The sequence below is a fragment of the Acomys minous genome (genome assembly GCF_964271855.1).
Source record: "Acomys minous genome assembly, chromosome: 2".
In the NCBI taxonomy this organism is placed as follows: Eukaryota; Metazoa; Chordata; class Mammalia; order Rodentia; family Muridae; genus Acomys; species Acomys minous.
The window spans coordinates 66,929,631-66,952,269 of NC_140484.1; the positions used below are offsets into that span (position 1 = coordinate 66,929,631).

At 49.8% G+C, this 22,639-nt stretch overlaps 1 protein-coding gene across 3 annotated transcripts in view; it reads right to left on the reverse strand.

Annotated features, from left to right (window-relative positions):
- Positions 1 to 19,322, reverse strand: part of GPR26 (G protein-coupled receptor 26) — a 32,039-nt gene extending 12,717 nt beyond the window's left edge. The window contains exons 1-3 of one of the 3 annotated variants that reach the window (XM_084758382.1): positions 17,773 to 19,322; positions 9,153 to 9,266; positions 823 to 925 (exon numbers count right to left, since the gene is read on the reverse strand). In XM_084758382.1, coding sequence (XP_084614508.1) covers positions 886 to 925; positions 9,153 to 9,266; positions 17,773 to 18,440 — 822 coding nt within the window. In that variant the 5' untranslated portion in view covers positions 18,441 to 19,322 and the 3' untranslated portion in view covers positions 823 to 885. Of the gene's footprint in view, positions 1 to 822; positions 926 to 9,152; positions 9,267 to 17,772 lie in introns of those variants that run through there. The other 2 variants (XM_084758380.1, XM_084758381.1) reach the window with 2 other exon arrangements.
- Positions 19,323 to 22,639: the final 3,317 nt, after the last annotated feature.

The window sequence follows — 22,639 nt, forward strand, 5'->3', positions numbered from 1 at the left end:
TCTCTGTCTGCCTCTCTCTCTCTCTCTCTCTCTCTCTCTCTCTCTCTCTCTCTCTCTCTCTCTCTCTCTCTCAAGTGTTCCCAGATCCATTGGCCAGACTGGGAGAAGTATCCAGCATTAGCATAAGGGCAAACAGACACAGGGCTTGAAGAGCTTAGACTTCCTAAATCACCTCTCTTCCAACCCATTGCCAAATGAGGAATTGGAATTCAGAGAGAAGGGTCTGGGCAAGCCTAGTGCCTGTATCCAGCTGGATTCTGGCTGCTTGCACCACCTGGGCTACCTCCAGGAGAGCTGGCAGTGGTGGCTCTCAGCTTGGTGGGTTGCCTGGGTGAGGGCTCAGGGACAGGAGGGACAGAGTGTCAGCCATAACTCTGCTGCCAACTTAGTTTTCCTGGAGTTTTCTTTGAGCTGAGGTTGTGCGGTGGTTAGAGTTGGTGGAAGGAAAGGACAGTGGTTGTATGCTACTCCCCACTAAAACACCTCTGTCTTGAATGGATCTCCAGTGTATCAATTCTGCGGCCACTGCCTTTGCATCACTCATTTCAGCATCACTCTCTGCCCTTGTCCTTCAACCCTGTGGAGAGGAAGCAGGGCTACCTTTCCCCTCATTTCATTGCCAGAGTCAGGGAGGACCTGAGGAACTGGAGCTGTGAGCATCACCGGAATATTCACTTTTTAAAGATTTCTGCTTTAGAAGTGATGAATTAAAAGAGACAAAAGCTCCAAACTTAGAGTCTACAGTTAATAACAATGAAATATCCAAATGCAGGCACACTGCTGCCAAGTGTCTTAAGGTTTCTGCTGCAATGAAACACCATGAACGATAAGAAAGTTGAAGAGGAGGTTTATTTGGCTTACACTTCCAGATCACTTTGTTCATCATCAAAGGAAGTAAGGACAGGAACTCAAACAGGGCAGCAACCTAGAGGCAAGAAAGGTGCTGCTTACCCATGGCTTGCTCAGCCTGCTTTCTTATAAAACCAGGACCACCTGCCCAGGCATGGCAACACCCACAACAGTCTGGGCCCTCCTCCATCAATCACTAATTAAGAAAATGTCTTACTGGCTTGCCTACAGCCTGGTCTTATGGAGACATTTTCTTAATTGGAGTTGCCTCCTCTCAGATGACTTTAGCTTATGTCAAGTTGACATAAAACTAGCCAGCACAGCATGGGATGGTAAGTCATGTTTCCCAAATGGTCTGTATTCCTGGCTGGTCCTAGCGTCTTGGCGCTCCGAAAAAGATAGGCGTGTGTGTGTGTGTGTGTGTGTGTGTGTGTGTGTGTGTGTTCATGTGTACATGTAGGTATACACATTCATGTGTGAATACATTCGTGGAGATCAGATAACAACCTTAGTGTGTTCCTTCTTCAGACACCTTCCATGCTTTGTTTAGGACAGTAAAGTATCTTGTTAGTCTAGAACCTCACGAAGTTGTCTAGGCTAGCAAGCAAGGAACTTCCGCAGGGATCTGTCTGACTCCACCACCCATTTTGTCGTTGCTGGTGGTTCAGGCACATGCTGCTAGGCCCTGCTTTTGACATGAGTTCTGGGGATCTGAACTCAGTGCCTATGCTTGCTTGCTTGCATGGCGAGCCCATTGCTGTTTGTGCGACTCCTCCAGCCTCCCCAAAGGGAGTTTTTAAGAAGACTTAATTATCGAACCATCCAGCAAGATCAGCAAGCCTCTGCGGGGTAAAACTGTGGCATTTGCTTCTCACAGATTCTATCTGACGTCTGAGCCCCCTCAGATAACGTGTGGTTTGTGTCTCCTTTGGACCAAATCCTCACTGTGTTCATGCTCTCATCTCACAACGATTCTGCGGAATGGGTCTCGTCCTCATCTTACAGATGCGGGCATTGAGGTCCAGAGAGGCTGAACAGAAAGTCAGGGTCTCCTGCCTGAGAAGTGCGAATCCATCCTCTAAGCCTGGCTAGAGGCCATGCTGGGACCTGAATCTCAGCATTGCAGGGTGACAAGATGAGTTTTGGGGGTCCCTTTCTGTCCCAAGAGGCCGTTTCCATGAGGTCATGATTTGCCATGTTAAACTTTTGTTCCATCTCCCTCCTTCAAAAAAATCCCTCCCACCTGTTACAAGTTCTGCTTTAAAACCTATATTTGGCCTTTTGGCAGGCCACAGAGAAAAAACAAAAAAACAAAAAAAAAAAAAAAAAAAAGAACTTCAAGTGAACACAGACCAAATTTGGCTCCACATAATCCTGGCCAAAGAGAAGGTTGGATGCCTGCCTGCTGTTTAGTCTTTCAACGTGGTACACAGCCCCAGAAGTCCAAGACATCCCAAAAGAACTCCACAAGGATATGCAGGAACTGTTAGGTTGCTCTGGTGCTCTGGGGTCCCTGCCTGTGACAACACTGAAGTGGAACCAGATCCTTACCCTGTTTCTGGACCCCCATGTAACCAAGGCAACACTGGGACTTCCACGGCTTTGGCACCTCTGGAGCAGCATCACCCTTCCTACTCCCCAGCCGACAGGCTTGTCCCACAAGCCCCACTCCTGTCATTTGCCCTCACCTTTCACTAAGCACCAGGGAATTTCTGTATGTTTCCTGGAGTGTGAACCAAAAATCCTCGGCCTGCCCTAAGGCTCCAGTCATAGTGACACTTATTCTTGCATGCCCCAAATGCCTGCAGACGAGTCCTGCACATGAGTCTGTTCCCGATCGTATGCCCTCAGGAGAGTCCACATAAGTCAGAAGGCCAAGGTATAGCAGAATGCATAAGGGGAGGGGTCTGCCTCTCCAAACAATGCAGGCCTTTCTGAGGAAGGTCTTCGAGCCCTTATAGAAGTCTATGTAATGATCTGACCTGCATCTGTGTATGTACTTGTGCAAGTGTGCATGCATGTATTGTGTATATGCTATATGTGAATGTGCTTTATGCATTCATGTTGTGTGCATTAGTGTGCATACATGTGTTGTGCACACATGTGTGGTGTGTGTATCTGTGCATCATATGAGTACATGTGCTTAGTGCTGTGCATGCACATGCACTATGTGTTCTGTGTATGTATTATGTGTATATTTGTCTGTATGTGCAAGTGTGTGTTATGTGTACACTGTGTAGTATGGATGTATATATATGTGCACATGGCTATGTGCATATCATGCATGAATTTCCATGTGTAACATATACATTTGTGTTATATAGATGTATACAAGTATATTTTGCATATGTGCATATGTGAATCGTATGCGTATGTGTGCTTGTGTGCCTTGTGTGCATGTATGCATCATGTGTACATTTGTGCATGTTTATGCATGTTTGCCATATGGGTGTATGTGTTATGCGTGTGTGTCATGAGCAGCTCATGTGCATCTGCATGCATATGTTCTGTGTATATTGTATACATATATATATATCTTATGTGTGTACATATATGTTTATTGAGAAGTAGAAAGTGCTTCAAGATTCAGACATTGATGAATTCAGTAAGGTGGACACAGAGAATCAGGGTGACACATGTTATACCCACAGGTTACACCCCCAATCCTGTGCACCTGCTCATGCCTCTGTGTATGGTAGACTTCTCTGAACTGTGGAGCTCTTTGGTATGGAGGCCCTCTGCTGCTGCTTGCTGTCAGCACTCTGAAGTGGTTGCCACAGAAGAGGGCTTACAACCCAGGAAGCTGCCCACGCTTGCCCTTACCCATACGAGATTCTCACACTACCTGCAGCCTAGGCAACCCTGGGCCCTGGAGGAGGAGGAGGAGGAGGAGGAGGAGGAGGAGGAGGAGGAGGAGGAGGCATACTGGTCTGAATTTAAAGAAATTCTTTGAATCCTGGAGGATCAAATGCTCTGACCTATTCCTAGTGAGGGTCTCCATGGAGAGAGGCTTAGGGTGAGAGGTGCAGTGCTGCTCAACACCAGCTCAGCAGCTCAGCACCCTGGGGCTTAGCACTTCACTGCTTCAGACAGCACCTCTGGCGCCCTGTCTTTGTATCATCCTCCTTAATACAAGGGGATGAAGCCAAGGTAATTCTGTGTTAGTCATATGGTTCAGATGTAGAAAAGACATGATTGGAACCATAGGCTTTGAGCACCAGAGGCCTCGTGCTTTCTGGGGTCAGACTGCCTCATGGGCTCCTCAATGGTTTCCAGGTCTACTGTGCACTTGAAACCTTTGCTTTCAAATCCTGAATTTAAAGCAGCACACTAGGGTCTCCTCTTCATAGTTCCTCTGCCCAGCACTGCTCCTTTGCTCTTTTTTCTGTTTCTGTCCCCAGTTGTGTGTCCCTTCTTGTAACACACCACACACAGACATACAAACACACATACAGAGACATACCCACACACAAAGACACAAACAGACTCATGCAGAGAGACACAGACACACACACACAAACATACACGTACACATACTGACACACACAGACACAGTGTCACACAGAGACAGACACAACACACACACACACACACACACACACACACACACACACTGCATAAAATGCAACGTGAGTGACAGAACATTGGAACATTGCTTGGGAAAATAGGCTGGTTATCCCCAAGGCTTCTGGAGACTTGATCTGCATATGCAAAGGCTTGTAAGCTCTAAGCTTTCAGGAGACATTAGAACAGAAGAGTCATTTATTAATAGAACGTTGACAGTAGGGAGCCACCTGCACATTAACCCCTCTTCCCTCTCTGTCACTCCATTACTCTGGAAAGCTATAATAATGGGGCCATCAGATCCGCAAATGCCTCCAAACCTGATCCTGATGATTTACGACAACTGTAATTATTTGTAAGTATAGACTGCTGCACAGACGATAGGCTTACAATCGCTTGAAGACATGCGAACATTAATTCAGAAAGTATTTCCCAAGAGCCTGTGGGTAGAAATCTGCAATGGCCCTAATGGCCCTGCCTGGTCACTCCAGGAACAACAGTCTAGCTGACCCAGAGCTCAGAGGAGCTGCGTGACTGTGGAACAGAGATATGTCAGGCCTCCACTAAAAGCTCTCACAAGAAAGAAAGAAAAGATGACAGTGCCTGAACATCACCTACGGCCTGGCTTCCATATGCACACACATATGGACGTGCATGCATGCGTACTCGTGGGACACACACACAACACACACACACACACACACACACACACACACACACACACACAGCAGATGAATTTACACACACACAGCAGATGAATTTAGTTTTTATTGTATATTTAACTTATTATCCCACTAGGAAATTGCTGTGAGTAGTATTGATTGTATTTTTTTATCATGCTAAATATCAGTAATTATAAACCTGAGGTAGACACATCTTGTTTTGGACAGGTCACACTTCAAGAACCACCCATGACTGGTGGCTCTCACACTAGAAAACACCCCACTCTACACCCCATTCATTCTGTCTCTCCTGCTTCGTTTGTCACTCTTCCCCACACCTACATGGCCCTACCCAATTCACACGGTATATGCCCATGAGACCTCGCCCGGAAGCTCCATCCTGCCGCAGACCTGGGTTCTGGGCCTGCCTGATGGCTTTGTCTTAACTATGATCTCTACTTACAGGGCCAGGGTTCCCACAGGGAACGTCTGTGGGGGTGGGGGGTGGGTGGGTAGGTGGGAAGGGGGAGACGGGTCTCTTCAGTTCATCCTTAACTTTCAAGGGAACTTGCTGAAGATGGAATTTGCTAGAGAAGATTCTGGAGACATGTGCAACAAAGTGATGGGAGGTGAGTGAGTGTGCCACTGTGAGTGTGCCACTGTGAGAGGGTTGCTTGGGGTAGCTCTGCGTACACATGAAGACGATGCTGGCGGGAGGTGATGGGGTGGGGTGGCTTCCCCTGATTCGGGGTCCATACTGAGGAGGTATTGGGGGAGGAGCCCTGATCCAACTTCTATACAGGAGTGGGTGAGGCCATTTTCACCCTGGAAACGCTGCTTACTCTCATACAGGATGCACAGTTTTGGGAATGTTTTTTTTAAAAAGCCCAGTCACATTAACTCCATCTGGAGGGAGTGAACTGAGCTATGGATCTGCTAGCAGTTTGGCTGGAGCATTATTGCCTGGGCAGTATTAGAAGAAAATAGGCAAAAATCAGAGCACAGGAAGAGGGAAGGAGGGAGAAAGAGATAGAACATGTTAAGAAATGAAATTAAGCCTTAGTTGCCTAAAGTGGGAGTCATATTACTTATTCCCTGAGGGTTCAAGTTCACCTCCTCGGTCCAGTCCGTGACTTCTGCTCTCTCTGAGGTTTAAGAGGAAGGATCTCTGTATGCTCTTCTTACCCACTTTCTGTGACTGACCAACTCTCTGTCAGTCTCCAGTGTCAAGGTGGAGTGGGGGTGGGGCAGAAAGAATTATGGCCTGGGAATCCAAACAGGCATGCCTGTGTCACACACTTCACCACTCTCATATCCTTTAACCCCAGCATATCACACTGTCTTCTGAAGGCCCAGAGAGGTGAGGGCACTGGCCCAAAGTTGCATAGCAGAAGGGTAGAGCTAAGGTTGTCTTAGGGAGGCATCTCTGTCTCTCAGTGGCTGTTAGGTCTTATTCAGAGTCCTGATTTAAGGTAGCTCTGGCTTCCTGGCTGGGGTATGGGTCTAGACCACAGCTTATGAGTCAGCGTGACTCTGGTCCCAGGGAACACTTGGCAATATCTGGAGACTTGATTGTCAAACTGGAGAAGTTATTTGGACCAAGGAGCCCATGATAGATCTTATAATGTGTAGGGAAGCCTCTCTCTGCCAAGAGTCATCTGTGCGCAACATAGCAACAGTACTGCGGTCTAGTAGACAGTTGGAGAAGAAAATATTGATGACTCTATCTTGCTCTGTGGTCAGATCATCCAGGGACCCATGCACATAGCTTCAAGTCCTCTGTTCAGAATGAGAGATAGGCTGAGTTGGACTCCCCACAAGAAAACATACCATGGAGGGCAGTGAGCGGCTCTGTACTTAGGCCTGGGCTGGGGCTAGAGAGGTGAGCAAGGCTCCCAGTATGCATTGCCTGTACGTTCGATGGGTCCCCAGGGCAAAGGACAGCCTCTTGCCCTGCAGAAAGAACTGGAGGCCAGGACTGAGATTACAAGCAACCCGGCTGGGCTCTGTGTAAGGGCAAGTGAGGGTAACAGAGGGGTCAGTCACAGTTGGCTTGTCCTCATGAGGAACAGGAGACTGTGTGACAGCAAAGGGGATGGGGGTGGCCATCTGCAATAGTTCTAGCTGTGTGGTTTTCTCTCTCTCTCCCTCCTCTCTCTCTGTCTATTTGTGGGTCTGTCTCTCTATCTCTCTCTGCCTCTCTCTTTCTCTGTCTCTCTGTCTCTGCCTGTCTGTCTGCCTGTCTGTCAGTCTGCCTCTCTCTCTCTCTCTCTCTCTCTCTCTCTCTCTCTCTCTCTCTCTTTCTCTCTCCCTCCCTCTCCATGCCCCCCCCCCACTCCTACACAGAGAAAACCATTTCCCAGACTCAATCAAAGCTCCCGTCTCCACCTCTTAAATAGAAACCCTGTCCTTTGTGTTCTGGCTTTGCAGATCACAACTTAGGATACAAAGCTGGAGGATTTTCCTCTCATCCTGATCACAAAGCAGCTTGGAAGAAAGAGGTGGGAGGGGAGGCAACCCTTTTCTTTCTTCCTTCTCTGTCTGAAACTGGCATGGGGGAACTATCACAGCTGGGGCAGGCTGGTCTGAAGAATGCTGGTCCAGTGAACTGCAGCCCTGTCTGGCTATTGGTACTCTGGAAGAGGAAAACTTCATAGTGTCTGGCCTAACAGCACAGCCCCAGGGGAGGTGGGCGGCCTGGGAGGGCACAGAAAGAAATGTCAGCTTTTGTTCAGGAGTCGGGAATCCCTGAAGTAGACCGTAGACCGTTCCAGGGGCTGGCTACCCAGCACACAGTGGGCAGTGGCACCCTATAACTCCTCCACCTTTTCTCCCTGTTTCTTCCTGTCAGCATCTCCTGGAGTGTGGATGTGGGGTGATGAATTAGGATGCGGTAATCTGGAGACTGAGTGAAGAGCCTTTCCGCTGTGGGGTACTGAGTTTAACACATAAAAATCCAAGGCTGATTATGGAGAGCAATTGAAGGTTCCCCAAAAGCCAATAGACCTGTCATTTGGAACAACTGGCCTGCTTCTGGGTGTATGACCAATGAAATGAGAATACCGCAGAGGCCTGGGCGGCTGTGTTTACTGGAGCACTCCTCACAGCAGCTAAGGAGGAAACCAACCTCTGGGCTTGCGATGGACAAATTGAAAAATGTGGAGTAGATACACACAACAGAATATTATTCAGACAAAGCAGATGGAACCAGAGGACATGATGAGATACTCAGACAGGTGTCACTTGCTCTCTCATAAACACACACCTTAAAAAGCTCATCAGAATGTACTGAGTGATGCCCCCAAAGCTGGGACAAAGGGAAAGTTAGGGGTGGGGTGGATAATGGGCATTAAAATGGACATGAGGAGTATGTTCTTACATTCTACACCCCAGTGGGGGACTGCATTTCACAACAGTCAGTTATATACATTATAAATTATGAACAGAGATGCACTTGAAGGCTCCAAACATGGGGCAATAGCAAGGAGATGGAGAATAAATTAGCCTAATTGATCAGCACACGTTGTGCATGTGTAGTGTAATCTCACGCAGGGCCTCGTAGGTGTGTGCAGTGATTATGTGCTAATCAACTGGACATGTTAACTTCCTTGACTTGATTAGTACCCATTAAATACATGTACTGAATTGTCACAAGGTACTGGGTAACTAGCATGCACTCAAAATGCTAACTGGCGGGCTAGAAAGACAGACAGCTCAGTGGCTAGGAACCCAGAGTACTATCTGAATTCAGTTCTCAGCGCCCTTGCCAGCAGCTCACAAGTGCTTGTAATTCCAGCTCCAGGAATCCAAACCCTCTTCTGGCCTCTACAGACATGTGCATCTCCATGTATATGCCCACACACATACACATACGCCTACATATGATTAAAAATAAAAACAAATCTTTAAAATGCTAGTTATTAATAAGGGAGAGTCAGAGGCTGAAGAGAAGCATACAAGTGTTCACTCTAACCCTGCTGCGCTATCAGGAAAGATATGTGACCAAGAGGGGCACCACTCTGACACGCCTCCCGCCCCCCACCCCCCTCCCGCTCCACCCGCAGGTCAGCTGCTTACCTGGTAATCACATAGGGCGCGAAGCACACGAGGAAGGTCCCTATGAAGGTGCTGATCTTCTTGGTGGCACGCTGTCGCCTCCGCTTCTGTTCCTCAAGACAGCGTTCCCTCACACTGCACAGGGCAGAGAGGAGAAGGTAACACATGGGGTGGCCTGGCCAGGATACAGGGAGGTGCTACTCATGAACACAAAGCAATTGCTTAGCCTAGGCATGTGACTATGAAGCCGATGAGACACCTGGCGCCCAGTCTTATGCCCTCTGGCAAGCTGTGAGATGGTGCCAAGGTCATTATCTGTAGTTTAGTATCACACACCACATTTTGATGATGTGCTTTCTTATAGACAATGCGACATAATATTAAATGGGGCTGTTTTGAAGAATTAAATGCACAGTGTCCTAGTTTCCTTTCTTTTTTTCCCCTCTGTGATAAAACATCCTGACCGTAAAGCAAGCAACTCAGGAGAGGGAAAGGGTTCATGTGGCTCACACTCCCGTGACCCAGCCTGTTATTGGGTGGAAGGCAAGAAGGCAGACAACTAGCCAGATCCCATCTAGCATTCAGAGAAGAGAGTGGGAACAGAGCCATGTTCCCGGCTCCCTTATGCCGTTAGCGTTCTCCTGCCCCGGGTTTAGAACCCTCGGCCTGGGGAAATGGTGACATCCTTATGCCACAGGATCACGAAGATAATGCCACATGCCCACAGGTCTACATGATCTAGATAATTCCTCAACCAAAATGTTCCTCCCAGGTAATTCCAGGTTGTGACAAGTTGACACTTAAAACTGACCATCACACACACACACACACACACACACACACACACACACACACTCTCTCTCTCTCTCTCTCTCTCTCTCTCTCTCTCTCTCTCTCTCTCTCACACACACACACACACACACAGTGTATTCTGCAAAATGGATCCAGTGTACAAATGAATAATACAATTAGTATTATACAATGAGTATAATAAACACACATTTATTATTTTTGCTGCTTATGTTACTCACCGATCCCCCTGCATGATCTTGGAGGAGCAAATCTGTGTGTTGTCTTTTTTTTTTCTTATCTTTACCATTTTCACTCCTGTGGGGGCTGCTTCCCTGCCTATGGGGCTCACCTACTGTAATAGTCTGTGTTAACTGTCAACTTGACAGAATCTAGGATCACGTGGAAGGTGGGCCTCTGCGTACCTGTGGGGAATTAGCATGATTACATTCATCGATAGGGAAAGACCCATCTTAGTTGTGGGCATGTGCAGTTCCTGGCCTGAGATCCCAGCCTATATGAAATGGGACAAGCAAGCTGATCAGTGACATTGATTACCATCTGCTTCCTGGTTATAAATATACTGTGACCAGCTTCCTTGAGCTCCTGCTACCTTGACTGCCCTGCCATTATGGACTATCCCTTGAACTATGAAGAAAAAGAGGCTCTCTCCCTTAAAACTGCTTTTATCCCGGTACTTTACCATAGCAACAAGAAAGGAAACTGAGACGTCTGCCTTGTTTTAGACGGATGACGAGGGACTCTGTGAAGAAGGGGACAGGTGAGGAGAGGCAGCTCTGAATTGTGTCCATATAACTTGACGATGATCTTTCTCAGCCTGGAGGCAGAGGCAGGTGGATCTCTGTGAGTTCGAGGCCAGCCTGGTCTACAGAGTAAGTTCCAGGACAGCCAAGGCTACATAGAGAAACCCTGTCTTGAAAAACAACAACAGCAACAAACCCCCAAACCAACCAACCAAACAAAAGATGGTCTTTCTCACTGTGGTTGCCCGGGCGCCATCCACACAATATAACATAGGAAGGCCTTCTGCTGCTCTTGTCTCAGAGCATCTTTACCTCTGCCTGGACCTAGGATTGTCACACTGGTGTCATTGATGGAGAGCTACTTGATTACTCCAGAGGCCAAGATAGGAGAAACAAAGGGACAGCTAAGTCCTCTAGGCACTGAGGATGCCACTTAGGAGATAGAATCAAGAACGACTCATGGTCTTAGTCACACCCTGTTCCTTGTGGCACTCTGTTCCAAGCCCTGTCAGGGGCTGATTGCTCAGCACCAATAGGATTCAGTTGCCTTTGCAGCTCATGGTGTGTAGCGATTGGGGGCCATGTGCCAGCATATCACAGGCACGGGGCACAGGAAAACAGCTTTCCTGGGCAGACAGCCCAGCTCCAGGTTCCATAAGCTCTATCTTGTAGTGACGAGTGTGGACATAGGTGAGCAGAGGGAGACTGGAAGCAGTGCTGCCCAGCAAGCCAACTCAGCAGAACCTGGTTGGGCTGCAGAGACTTGCCCCTGAAGACAAGCTAGTTGCTTCACAAAAGCAAGCGGTAGAGACAGGAGTTATGAACTGGATCCAAGTGCATTGTTAATGCCAAGGCCGCCCACTGCTTCTAGGAGATTTAATCCATAGTCAGGTCTCTGCTCTCTCAGATTTCTTCTCACATGGACAGTTTGGATAGAACGATCTGGAATCTCCTCTTGACATCTGCCTTTATATAAACTTATAGAGTTAAGATCTAGGCTTGGAATCAAAGTGTCCCACTGTCTGAAAATGTGTTGGCCACACTAACACTACTACTTTCTAGTGAGTGACACTAATAATGTCTGGGTCTCTACCATGTGTCATGCTAGGTTCTGTGATGGTGTTTCACAAGAACTTGTTTAGTTGACACACTGTGTCTAGCAGCCAAGGATGGTGTCATTAGTTATGGTCCCACATTTGAAAAAAGCATCTTGAGGTGAAGAAGAGTGAAAAATTTGCTCAGGGTCACATAGGACACTCACACCATTCCTAAGTGGGGACTATAGGGTGGTCAGCACTTGGTCAGACACTGCCTCTGTTTACTATCCCATCCCAAATGGTTGCCTAGTTTCTGAGGATGTATGGCAAGCCAGAGATGCTAGAATCTGAATCCAGGCCAGAGATTGGAACCAAGTGTAACTCTCCCCTCATATATCTGTGATGGCATGTGGTGGACTTGGGGTCACTCAGCTCCTGCTTAACTCATATCCCTGAATTCCTGACGATGGGTGGGTTTACATAGCATTTTCCACTAAGGCTCATTGGCTTCTGTGACTTATACAGCTTGAGCTTAGTGTGGGCCTAGAGATTGGGGCGGGGCATGCGCTGGGGCAGGACATGCGCGGGGGCGGGACATGCGCGGGGGTTGCGGGGTAGGGGGGTACATAAACATGACCAGCTTAACTGTCTTGCTTTAAAACTCAAGAGTCCCTCAGTCTTGGAGTCTCAGTCTAGAGCCAAGGAGAACAGCGGTGACTTCAGAAGCAGGAGGCTATTTATACATCCCCATGATGAGTGGTGGAGTGCAGATTTGGGGTGTCACCTAAATGCCCCGAAGCCCGTCACACTGCATTCCTTTATGACAACAGAGGAACACTCCAGCATCCAATAAACGGACAGGCCAAATTCATGCAAGGGACTCCTCAAGGGAACAAGAGCACCCGTGTCTCTATCTTCCTCAGTGTGTGACCCCGACGGTGCCCTCAGCCCTCAGGTGCTTCAGAGTGAATGCCCTCTTGCTTAGGTACACTGTCTCAGGAGAGCCACTGCTCTCCTGACTCTGTGGCTTCAGGAGAGCCACCAAGCCTTTCTGAACATGAGTCCCCTATCTCTCAGAGGAGGATTTCACCACAGCTCTAAGTAGACCATTATGGGGATGGATGTGACTCACTGGCTAGTGGGGGTGTTGAGAAGTGGGGAGCTTCCTTATTCGCCTCAATGAGTCAGGGTCCTGATGAGAGACTTTGGCCCTTCCCTCTCCACAGCAGACCATCGCTCTGCCAAAACATGGAGAATGTAATGTCTGTAAAGGCTTTGGGGGTCAGGGGTGTCTTTGGAGAGACAGACACTTGAATGACTGAAGGAAGAAAAGGCTGGGGCTGTCACTGTCACTCCCTCAGGCTCCACGGATCTTTAGAGATCTGCTGTGTTGCTTCTTCAGGGACAGATTAAGCAGAGGGTACTTTGCAGCTGTGCCCCATTCTTTGGACTTTGCTTTTTGGCTAACAGCCTCGCGGTCAAGTGTGAAAAGCTGGAGGTCCAGATTCAAATCGAGGCACCGTCACTTAATGATGGTGTGGCTTTAAGCAAGTGGTACATCCTCTTCAAACATCAGTTTCTTCATCTCTAAAACTGAGGGTAGTGAGAGCACCTGCCTTGTCGGGTCACACTGAGAGTGACTTAGCTCAAATATGAGAAGTACTAAGAACTGTGCTTGACTCAGTGAACACCTACTGGGTGCTAACCCAAAACTGTTCTGTACTCAACATACACTCATTGGAAAAACTGTATACTGTGTTCCAGCTCTGACTTTAACCTCTGAGCCACAGTGTTTCCTATATGTGCAAAAGCCCTTCTTGTCCCACGCTACCCCCACAGGGGAGAGGCAGCTGTGGCTAGGGGTGTGCCAGCGGTGCTGTGAACTAGCATCATGCAATTGAACGCCGAGTCCTGATTTGACTCTGTGGCCTCCTTGGGACTTACAGGGACATCACAGATTCCAGTGTGATGAGCAATGGAACAGACAGTGTCTGCAGAAGGCACTTGGCCCCAGGGCCATGTTGCTGCTGGGAAAGAACAGTAGACTCTGCAGCAATATGCCTACCCAAGCTTACAGGTAGGGAAACTGAGGCATAAAAGAATGAAGACACTGCCTTCCATGGAAGTCAGGTACAAGTGGGATTTCGGACACATGGGCACTGACTGCCAGCCTAGTGCTTCCAGTTAGGGGTGTGCCCGTCCTTCCCTGATCTCTTATGAAGAAAAAGGGTGAACGAAGCCCCTCTGCCTTTCCCGCCTGGGCTCTGCTTTTCTGGATAACAATGCAGTGGTGGCAAGAGGTGAGTGAGGTCGGGTCTGAAGTATCTTGACCATCAGCTTAGCACTTCCTCACTCAGTCAGGTGTAAGACCCCTTCATTGGGCTCTCAGAATGATGGGATCACAAAACCACTTGCTGTCTTCTCTCTCAGCATAGCTTTGCAACGCAGAGTTCCCAATTTGTCCCTGTGAACTGCCATCATGTTTGTGCTCAGATGAGGACACTGTGGACCCGGCCAATTAGGACATGCTCAAGAACATACTGGCAGTTTGGGACAGAACTAAGTCTCGTCTCAGCTTTCCTGACCTCAGACTCTAGAGTGTCCCCCTTACTCCCACTACCAGGCCTTGGCATGCTAGTGGTACCCAGAGCCCCTAGGCTCTCAGTCAGAGTTTGTGGTACAGGGAAACAAGAGGTCCAAAGCTCACTCTGATCATAGCGTGAACACGTGTGCTGGCCTACGGTGGGGTGGGGTGGGGGTGTCATAATATCTGTGCATGATTAATTAAGATTTTTGAGACCAGTGCAGACAGGCTTTCTGGCTTTGTGACATGTGAGGTTGAAGAGATACGTCAGGTTCCAGTAACAGCCACGCTGGAAATATCTGAACAGGCAGTGAGGGAGGTGGCCTCAGAAATGGCTCTAAGTCCTTAGTGATCTGAGATGACCATTGTCCTTCCAGAGCCCACACTTGGAGCACTCACAGGCTGGTCAGTGTTGGCTTTCTGGCTTTCAAGACATGAGACAAGATGTCTGGTGATGAGAAAGAGCCCCCAGGTCTATGATAAGGATGCAGGCATGAGCAGTTCCTCTCTCAGATCTAGCAAGAGTGGTCCCTGCACATTAAAGCTGGAGCCCACACCCTCCATTCGAGAGTAAACTCCTAATTTTCCAGTTGCACTCAGCTCATGCCTGAAGAGCATCCTATGTACATGGAACATGACTGTGTGGCTTGCAGTGTGCACATGGCCCAAGAAAGGCACCTGTGGTGCTGGGTGGAGTCAGGGATGGAGAAGTCAGGTAAGTGGGCCACTTAGTGCTCCCTAGCCCAGACAAGGCTAGCCTCCAAGGAGCCTGTAGATGCTAAATTTGAGCCTCACTTTAAAGAGGCATATCTGCAAAGATGGGGGGGGGACGATTAGAATGTATTTCATGTAGCAGTCTGCAAGCCTGATGGTCCAGCTGTGGTGTCTTCTCTTTCCAGACCAGCTCAGCCTCACCCTCTCACCTGATTTGCTTGGCTGTACCTGGCAGCAGCAGATGAGGCTTAACTAGAACAGTGATTCTCAAACTTCCTAATGCTGTGACCCTTTAACATAGCTCCTCATGTTGTGGTGACCCCCAGCCACAAATTACTTTCGTTGCTACTTCATACCTGTAATTTTGCTACTGTTATGAAAATAAAATATAAGTATCTGTGTTTTTTAATGGTCTTACGTGACCCCTGTAGAATGGTTGGTCAACCCCCCAAAGAGGTTGCTACCCATAGGTTGATAACTGCTGAAATAGATAGAGCCTTCCAAGAACTTTGGTTGGGAGAACCGAAAAGCAGGTACTGGGAGGGAGGGAGGGTGGAAATCTGGGTGTGGACCAGACATGGCAAAGTGTACCCTGCTTCCTAAATGAAATGACTTGGGAAACCAAAGAACAATAGATGTGGAAGATGCCACTCTGGATCTCATATTTGGAAAAAAAGAGGGTTCCTACTATTTAGGGGGTGACTGCAACAAAGGGGTAAAGCTTGCTACTCAGTCTGCAGGAAAATCGCCTGCCTCTATCACTTCCTAACAAATGGTACCTGGGATGCAGGCAACACAAAGTACATCTCTTTCAGCTAAGTACTGGGGTAAGTGAGGTAGCTGGGATGACTTCCAGGGAGCAGAGATGTCACTTGCTGCTCTGGCTGGCCAGAGACTGTCCTGGGACTGAGACTCTAAGGTTTCACAGCATAGGTCCTTGGCACCAAAGGCTATCAGAGCCTGAGGCAGGGCAGGACTCCTTTGCAGCTGTCAGAGCTAGGACAATGACTTCTCAACTGTGCCACTGAAGTGTCAGCCAGCAGATCAGGGAGTCCTGTTCTGTGGATCACCCCCTTGGGCCCCCCCCCTACTCCTGCTTGAGACCTCTGGGAAGAGCAGTTTGTGCTCACCAGGGAGTCCATGGCTCTGTGACCTGACAGAGCTCCCTGGAGGGTCTAGAAGCAGGGGCTCCTCCAAACAGCCTGACACACAGAGGTGAAGGTTCTCTGCAGAGCTGAGAAAGGCCTGCATTCCCACCAAAGTATCTGTCTTATGAGAGCCCCCCTAAATACTCACTGTCATTCTGACTTGATGTCAGAGAGACTGGCAGGATCAGAGGAAGCCCCTGTGCCTAGATAGAATGCAAAGTGGCCTCTACCCTCTGGGGAGGGGCCACTGGGAGCAGGGGTTGGGCTTTCTGCATTTCTCTCCCTGGCTCCACTTCTCTTTCTCTCCACTGGGAGGCTCGGGCAAGTGGGCTTTCTAGGACTAATTCAAGTCTGCAAGAGTTAACTTTTCTGAGCATCCTCACAAGATGCCCTAGCCCCTGCTCTGGGACGGCCCTTTCTAAAGCAAAGGGCAATGGACAGGAGTGTTTCTGCAAGTGTGGCTGCAGACTCTTTCCTGAAATGACTATAAACTGCAGACACTGGCTGAGAGAGCTGATGCAAGCACATTCGGTTCAAGTTTCTGTGGGGAAGATGTCATTCGTGGAATTCTGGACCAGCCTGTCATCTGAAGTCACTGCTTAGAGGGCGACAGCGGACACACTCAGCCATGCCTTTCTAATGTGCACTCATGGTGACATTTGGCACGGTGACATTGTTCAAGGCAGGGAAGTCTCAAGACTAACACCTCCTGCTTGTCCACTCTACCCTGGAGGGCGGAGATACATTGGAGTCTGCCCTCTTCCCCACCCCAAGGCTCCCCACATCCTGGGGGCTCTGCTCACACATAGAACCATGCCCTTCCATCACCAGTGCTGTGTGCTGTATCTTCTGTGTCGAGTGGATTCTGAAGCCCTTACCTAGAGTTCCAGGCAGCAGAGAGGGAGCCTGCTTTTAATGTACAGAAACTGGCAGAGGCCCCAGAGGCCCCCCTCCCCCCAGGCCCCAGAAGGGAACCCCCCCCCCCCCGTCTCTTGATAAAGAGGAAAGATGAGGTGAGCTCAGGACAGCCTGATTGACAGTTCCCTTCTTCTCTCCCAATGGGACACTAAGGACCACAGAGGTTCTCTCTCAGCCGGTCCTTCCATTGTTTCCCTCCCTCTTCTCCAGAGAAATGGCAGGTCAAAAGTATGGAGGTGGGTGGGCAGATTTAGGTCCAGGAGCCTGAGGTACAAATTCTTGAAGGGATCTTGAGGCTCCAGAGAGAGGAGATCAAGGTAGCGTCACACCCAGGATAGCAAAGACTCAAAGGAATAGCACCCGCAGTTCAATAAGTTATTAAGGGTTTTTCCCCAAGTCTCTAGACGTGCCCCACTCTCAGATGTAAACCCTTTTCAAGCTTCGCACGGTGGACAGAGCACACTATCCAGGATGACTTACAAGAATAAGGAAAAAGTTCTGGCTGAGATTTTGGTCTGGCACTTTCGCTCTAGCTACCTGCTTAAACAACACCTGCCATTCCACCCCTTGCGTAATGCCGTTGAGACCGAAAGGGGATCCCCCCCACCCAAGGTTTTACCATGGCTGCTCAGACCTTCCCAACTCACAACCAGGTCCCCAGAGCCCTGGATCAGGCCGCTCGCTCACCTGGGGTGGATGTCCACCAACAGCACGAGGGTCTGCATGGTGATCACGTCGATGCGCTTGCAATGGAAGCGGGCCACCTTGAGCACCTTGAGGTACGTGAAGCAGAGCACAATGAAGGAGAGTAGGAAGCTGAGCGCGTGGAAGGCGCTGGTGAAGACAGCAAAGCGCAGGCGCTCCTCGGGCCGCCGGTTGCACAGCGTGCAAGAGGCGTACAGCTGGTGGAAGCCCAGCCAGGACAAGGCGAGTGCAGTGGCCGGGAAGGTGAGCGCGTGCAGCCACGTGTAGGCCACCATGAATGCAGCATCTCTGAGGCGCATTTTGGCACGGTAGCTCAGCGGGAAGACCACGGCCACCCAGCGGTCGATGCTGAGCGCGGCCATGCTGAGCATGGAGTTAGCAGCCAGGAAGGTGTCAAGGAAGGCGGCCAGGCGGCATAGACGGTCCCCGGCAGGCTGCCTCTGTGCCACTACGCCGGCCAGTGTTAGTGGCATGTTGACCACGGTGCACAGCAGGTTGCCACACGTGAGGTTGAGGGTGAAGAGCGCCGGCGCCTGGCGGCGGATGTCAGCGCTGTGCAGGAGGCAGAGCAGCACCAGCCCGTTGGACAGCAGCGACACGCCGATCGTGCCCACCAGCAGCCCCGCCAGGCCCGCGTCCCACGAGTTCATGGTGCGCGCCCCGCAGCTGGCGCTCAGGGCCCGCAACCCCGCGCCGCCATGGCGCAGCCCGCTGCCTCCTCAACCCCTCGGAGACACGGCGGCCCAGAGACCCCTGTCCCCTGTTGCCATGGCTACCCAGAGAGCGTCCAGCAACCCAGAGCCCCGCACCACCCCCTGGCCTAGCACCTAGGCACGCAGCCACCTGGAGCCCCAAGCGACCTCCCAGGCTAGCACCTGGGCGCGGAACCTCTTAGACTCTGGGTCACCTCACCGGCGAGCACCTGGGCGAGCGGTCAGTCCCAGCCTCCCACCACCTCTTGGCCAGTAAGCCCGGTGCCCCGCTGAACTCCTGTAGCGCCCTGGAATCCGGGTTTGCAGGCGCCTGTGGTCGCTGGCTTTGCCTCTGCCCGCACCGCCCTCGCCGGGTCCCTCTAAGCGCTGGCTCCGTTCAGCACACCCTCCTGTTCCGTGGCTCCTTCTCTCTCTATCTGCCTCTCTCTGCCTCTGTGCTCAGTCTCCTGTGTGCTCTCACTTTCGGCCCCCTCCCCCTTCTGTATCTCCCATCTCTAATTTTCTCCTCCCTTTCTCCCTTTCTCCTTTCTCTCCCCTTTCTCTTAGGAAGCTGGCTGCTTCTGAGACAGAAACCCCACCGATATATATTCTCTCTCTCTCTCTCTCTCTCTCTCTCTCTCTCTCTCTCTCTCTCTCTCTCTCTCTCTCTCTCACACACACACACACACACACACACACACACACACACACGGAGGAAGGAGCCCTGCAGGCTCCTTTGCAGAGTGACTGGCTCCCAGTGGTTCCCCTCCTCCTCTTCCCTTCTATCCTCCCCTATATGAGCTGGAGACAGGCTGAGTCAAGAAAATCTAAGGAAAGAGAAGGATGCCTGGGCACTCCCGTGTCTCAATGCTGCTTGTACCAGCCTAGCTGACCAGACCTTGACCCAGCTCACCTGCCCCATAGCTGCCCAGCATTCGGGGTTACTGCCGCTGCTATCTAATATGAACTGGGGAGCTTGGGTAAGCTTCTGATGAGCTGGGATGGAATTCACAATTCTGTCTTACCTTAGGACCAGATATATCCCGCAATCTCCCCCATCTCCCCCCCCCCCCATCTATCTGCAGGCAGTTGCTGTCCTGCTGGACACTGAGTCCCCCTGGCTTCATCTTCTCGCTCTGTAGTCATTCTTAAACCTGTGGAAGGACACTTGAGGCTCACTGGGCCATCCCCTGGTGTGGCTGGTACTGGGCACACATGGTGTCCCCGTGGCAGCTGCTGTCTGTCCATTCTGGGTGTGGCGAGGCAGCAAGTGTAAGCTTATTAGGTATGTGGATGAAATGTTCAGAGAATGGGAGGATAGTTAGTGGCGTGATTTGATCCAGATCATGGGAACTTGGGACATAAAGGGTCTCAGCTTCCCCTCAGGTAAACATGTGGGGACTGTGGCTCTTCTGTCCCCAGCCCAGACTCTGTAATTTCAGAGGTGCTGGGTGGACAGACAGGTGACAGCTTTCAGGGCTTCCCCAGTCTCTTCTCTTTCTATGGGATGCTGCCTCCTCCAGTGACGACCAACACTGTATCTCAGAGCCTGGTGAGTGGTCAGTGACGACTGGACATGCCAGACCTCAGTCTAAAAGAAACCAAGTATAGACAGCTTCCCTCAGGGAGCTGTTTTTTCTCCCCCTTTCACACTAACCACCTTGCCTCACATAGCTTCGAATATGGAGGGGGCTCATATAAAACACTGGAAAAGCAGGGAGAACAATTTACTCCCTCCTCTGCACCTTGACAGACACTCACTCACAGTCATTGCCATGAATGACAAATGTAAGCAACAGAATGCTGAGGCCACTTCTTGCCAGCCTACAAAGGCACCCCCGACAACCCCCCCTCCCTGCCGCCCAGCTCCTCCTTCAGAGGCAGTGTGCTGGTAGTTGAAACCAGATACACCGGAGACAGTTACACCATAGAAGCAAGCAAAAGCCACAGCTCAGTCTCCCCACCCCCACTGCCACCCCTTCCTCCCCAGTCTGAGCCGTGTGGTTAAGTGTTTCCCAGCACACCACTCATTGACTTCACACAACCCTGGACAAGGCACCCAGCATCCTGGCTTCCCTGAGTCTCAGCGGCTTCCTTATCTCTGCTTCAGAGCTGTGTCAATACTGTGTGGGGGTGGCTTTGCTTCTCAGGGAAAAGAAGAGCAAGCAGAACACTAGCAATCTTCTCGGGCCCTGGACTCCTCGTGTGGCCCACAGGATTCGGGTAAGCTATGTGTCTTCTTCTCCCTCTTGGTTGATTACAAGACCGTAGGCTGTTCACCTGTATGTCTCCCTGCCCCGCGCAGACAGCCTTGACAAAACCTCCTTGAGGGTGATACAGATGCTCGGGGATTGCCTCTGGAGCAAATCAATATATTTTGAGACATACCAGTAGATCCTTGATTCTTACATTGTAGTGTTCAGTAGAATCACCCTATGTGCTGGCTAGAGGTTCAGATTCCTGGGCCACCCCCTCCCAGGGTTTCAAAGTCAGAGAGTCTGACACCTGCCTCATTTACTAGCCCTACAAATGATTAGCAGAAATGGTCAGGCTAGAGAGCTGGTAGCTAATTATGCTCTGGACACACCCTCCATTAGTGGCCTGATGCTCTGGCCTTGTGAAAAGACCATCAGGTTATGTAGGAAGCACAGGCTATAAAACATTAACTAATATATTCATAGCACATGGGTTGCCAAAGCCTGTCCAAATATCACTTTTGATTTGATCCTTAAAAGAATGACAAGAGGAAGAGTTAACTAAGGCTGGTATTTCAGAGATAAAGACAGCAAGGTACAGAGACATTTAAGTGATAGAATTGGAGAGGGGTGAAGCCAGCACACCCAGCTCTGCAGGCTGGCTTCTTCTGTGAGTTTCAGAGCTCCTCAGCCACCTTTCTCAATGAGATGCCTTTGGTCTATAACTTAAAAGAAGCTCAACTTCTCAGCATCAAAATGATGTTGATAACCAGGTAAGTGGGGCCAACATTAAGAAATCGGTAGTTCAGTATTCTCTCTCTCTCTCTCTCTCTCTCTCTCTCTCTCTCTCTCTCTCTCTCTCTCTCTCCCTCCCTCCCTCCCTCCCCTCCCTTCCTCCCCCTCTGTCCTAACCCCCCTCACACACTAATACACACAACATATTGAAGATCATTTGCTCTCTGAATTCCTAAGGGCAATATTGAAAGGTTAAAATACCAGAATAGAAATTTGGACTATTATAACTCGGTTTGCTGAGGAACCGAAGCTCATTTTCTTTTGCTTATTTAAACAAAATTTCCTGCTCCCAGTGGGATTGTTGGAGGGTTGATCTCCATAGCGACCAGGTTCCCAGCTTTGCTGGCTTTAGTCAGGTCAGGCTTAGCTGAGCTCAGATCTAGCATAGCCTTACACACTGATAGCAAGGTTACAGTCACAGGACACAGCTCTGTCTGCGACTTGATACCAGCCTCTGCTGAGCCCCCAGAAGAGAATCCAGCCTACTCAGCCAGGGGGCTGCTAGCTCCCACCTATGCCTGCCAGGGAACTACATTGTGGTTCTTCAGAGCGTGCTCTTTCAAGCCAGAGGGAAGTCAGTAGTGATGGAATGTTGATGACAGCACTAAAATGACTCATAAAATGCTGTAACTGTGCCCTCTAGGGAGGCTTGCCAACAGGACTCCATAGAGGCAGAGGAACGCACATGTCTTTGTCAATTCTTGCAGGAATTCTCCAGTGTGTATATTCTGACACATGAAAGAACTCGTCCAGAATAGGCAGTGGTTTGCTCAAGGTCACTTTCAGTCACATCAGGAGCCAGAATCAAGTTGAGGTGGTTAGAGATCCACATCTACTAGGCATAAATTTCCACATTTCCTATGGCACGGCACTGCTTTCTATACCATGAACATGATGCAATACACACACACACACACACACACACACACACACACACACACACACACAGAGAGAGAGAGAGAGAGAGAGAGAGAGAGAGAGAGAGAGAGAGAGAGAGGTTCCTGACAGTGGTGGTCCCTTCCACAGCTACTTTAAGAGAGTGATAAAATGTTATAAATTGAGCAAGAATCAAAACGGCCCAAGTGTCTCAGTACAAAGTGCTATGGGTCCAAAGAACACAACTTTGATGGTTAACCATGCAAGGACCATGGGATTCTGGGTTTGTAC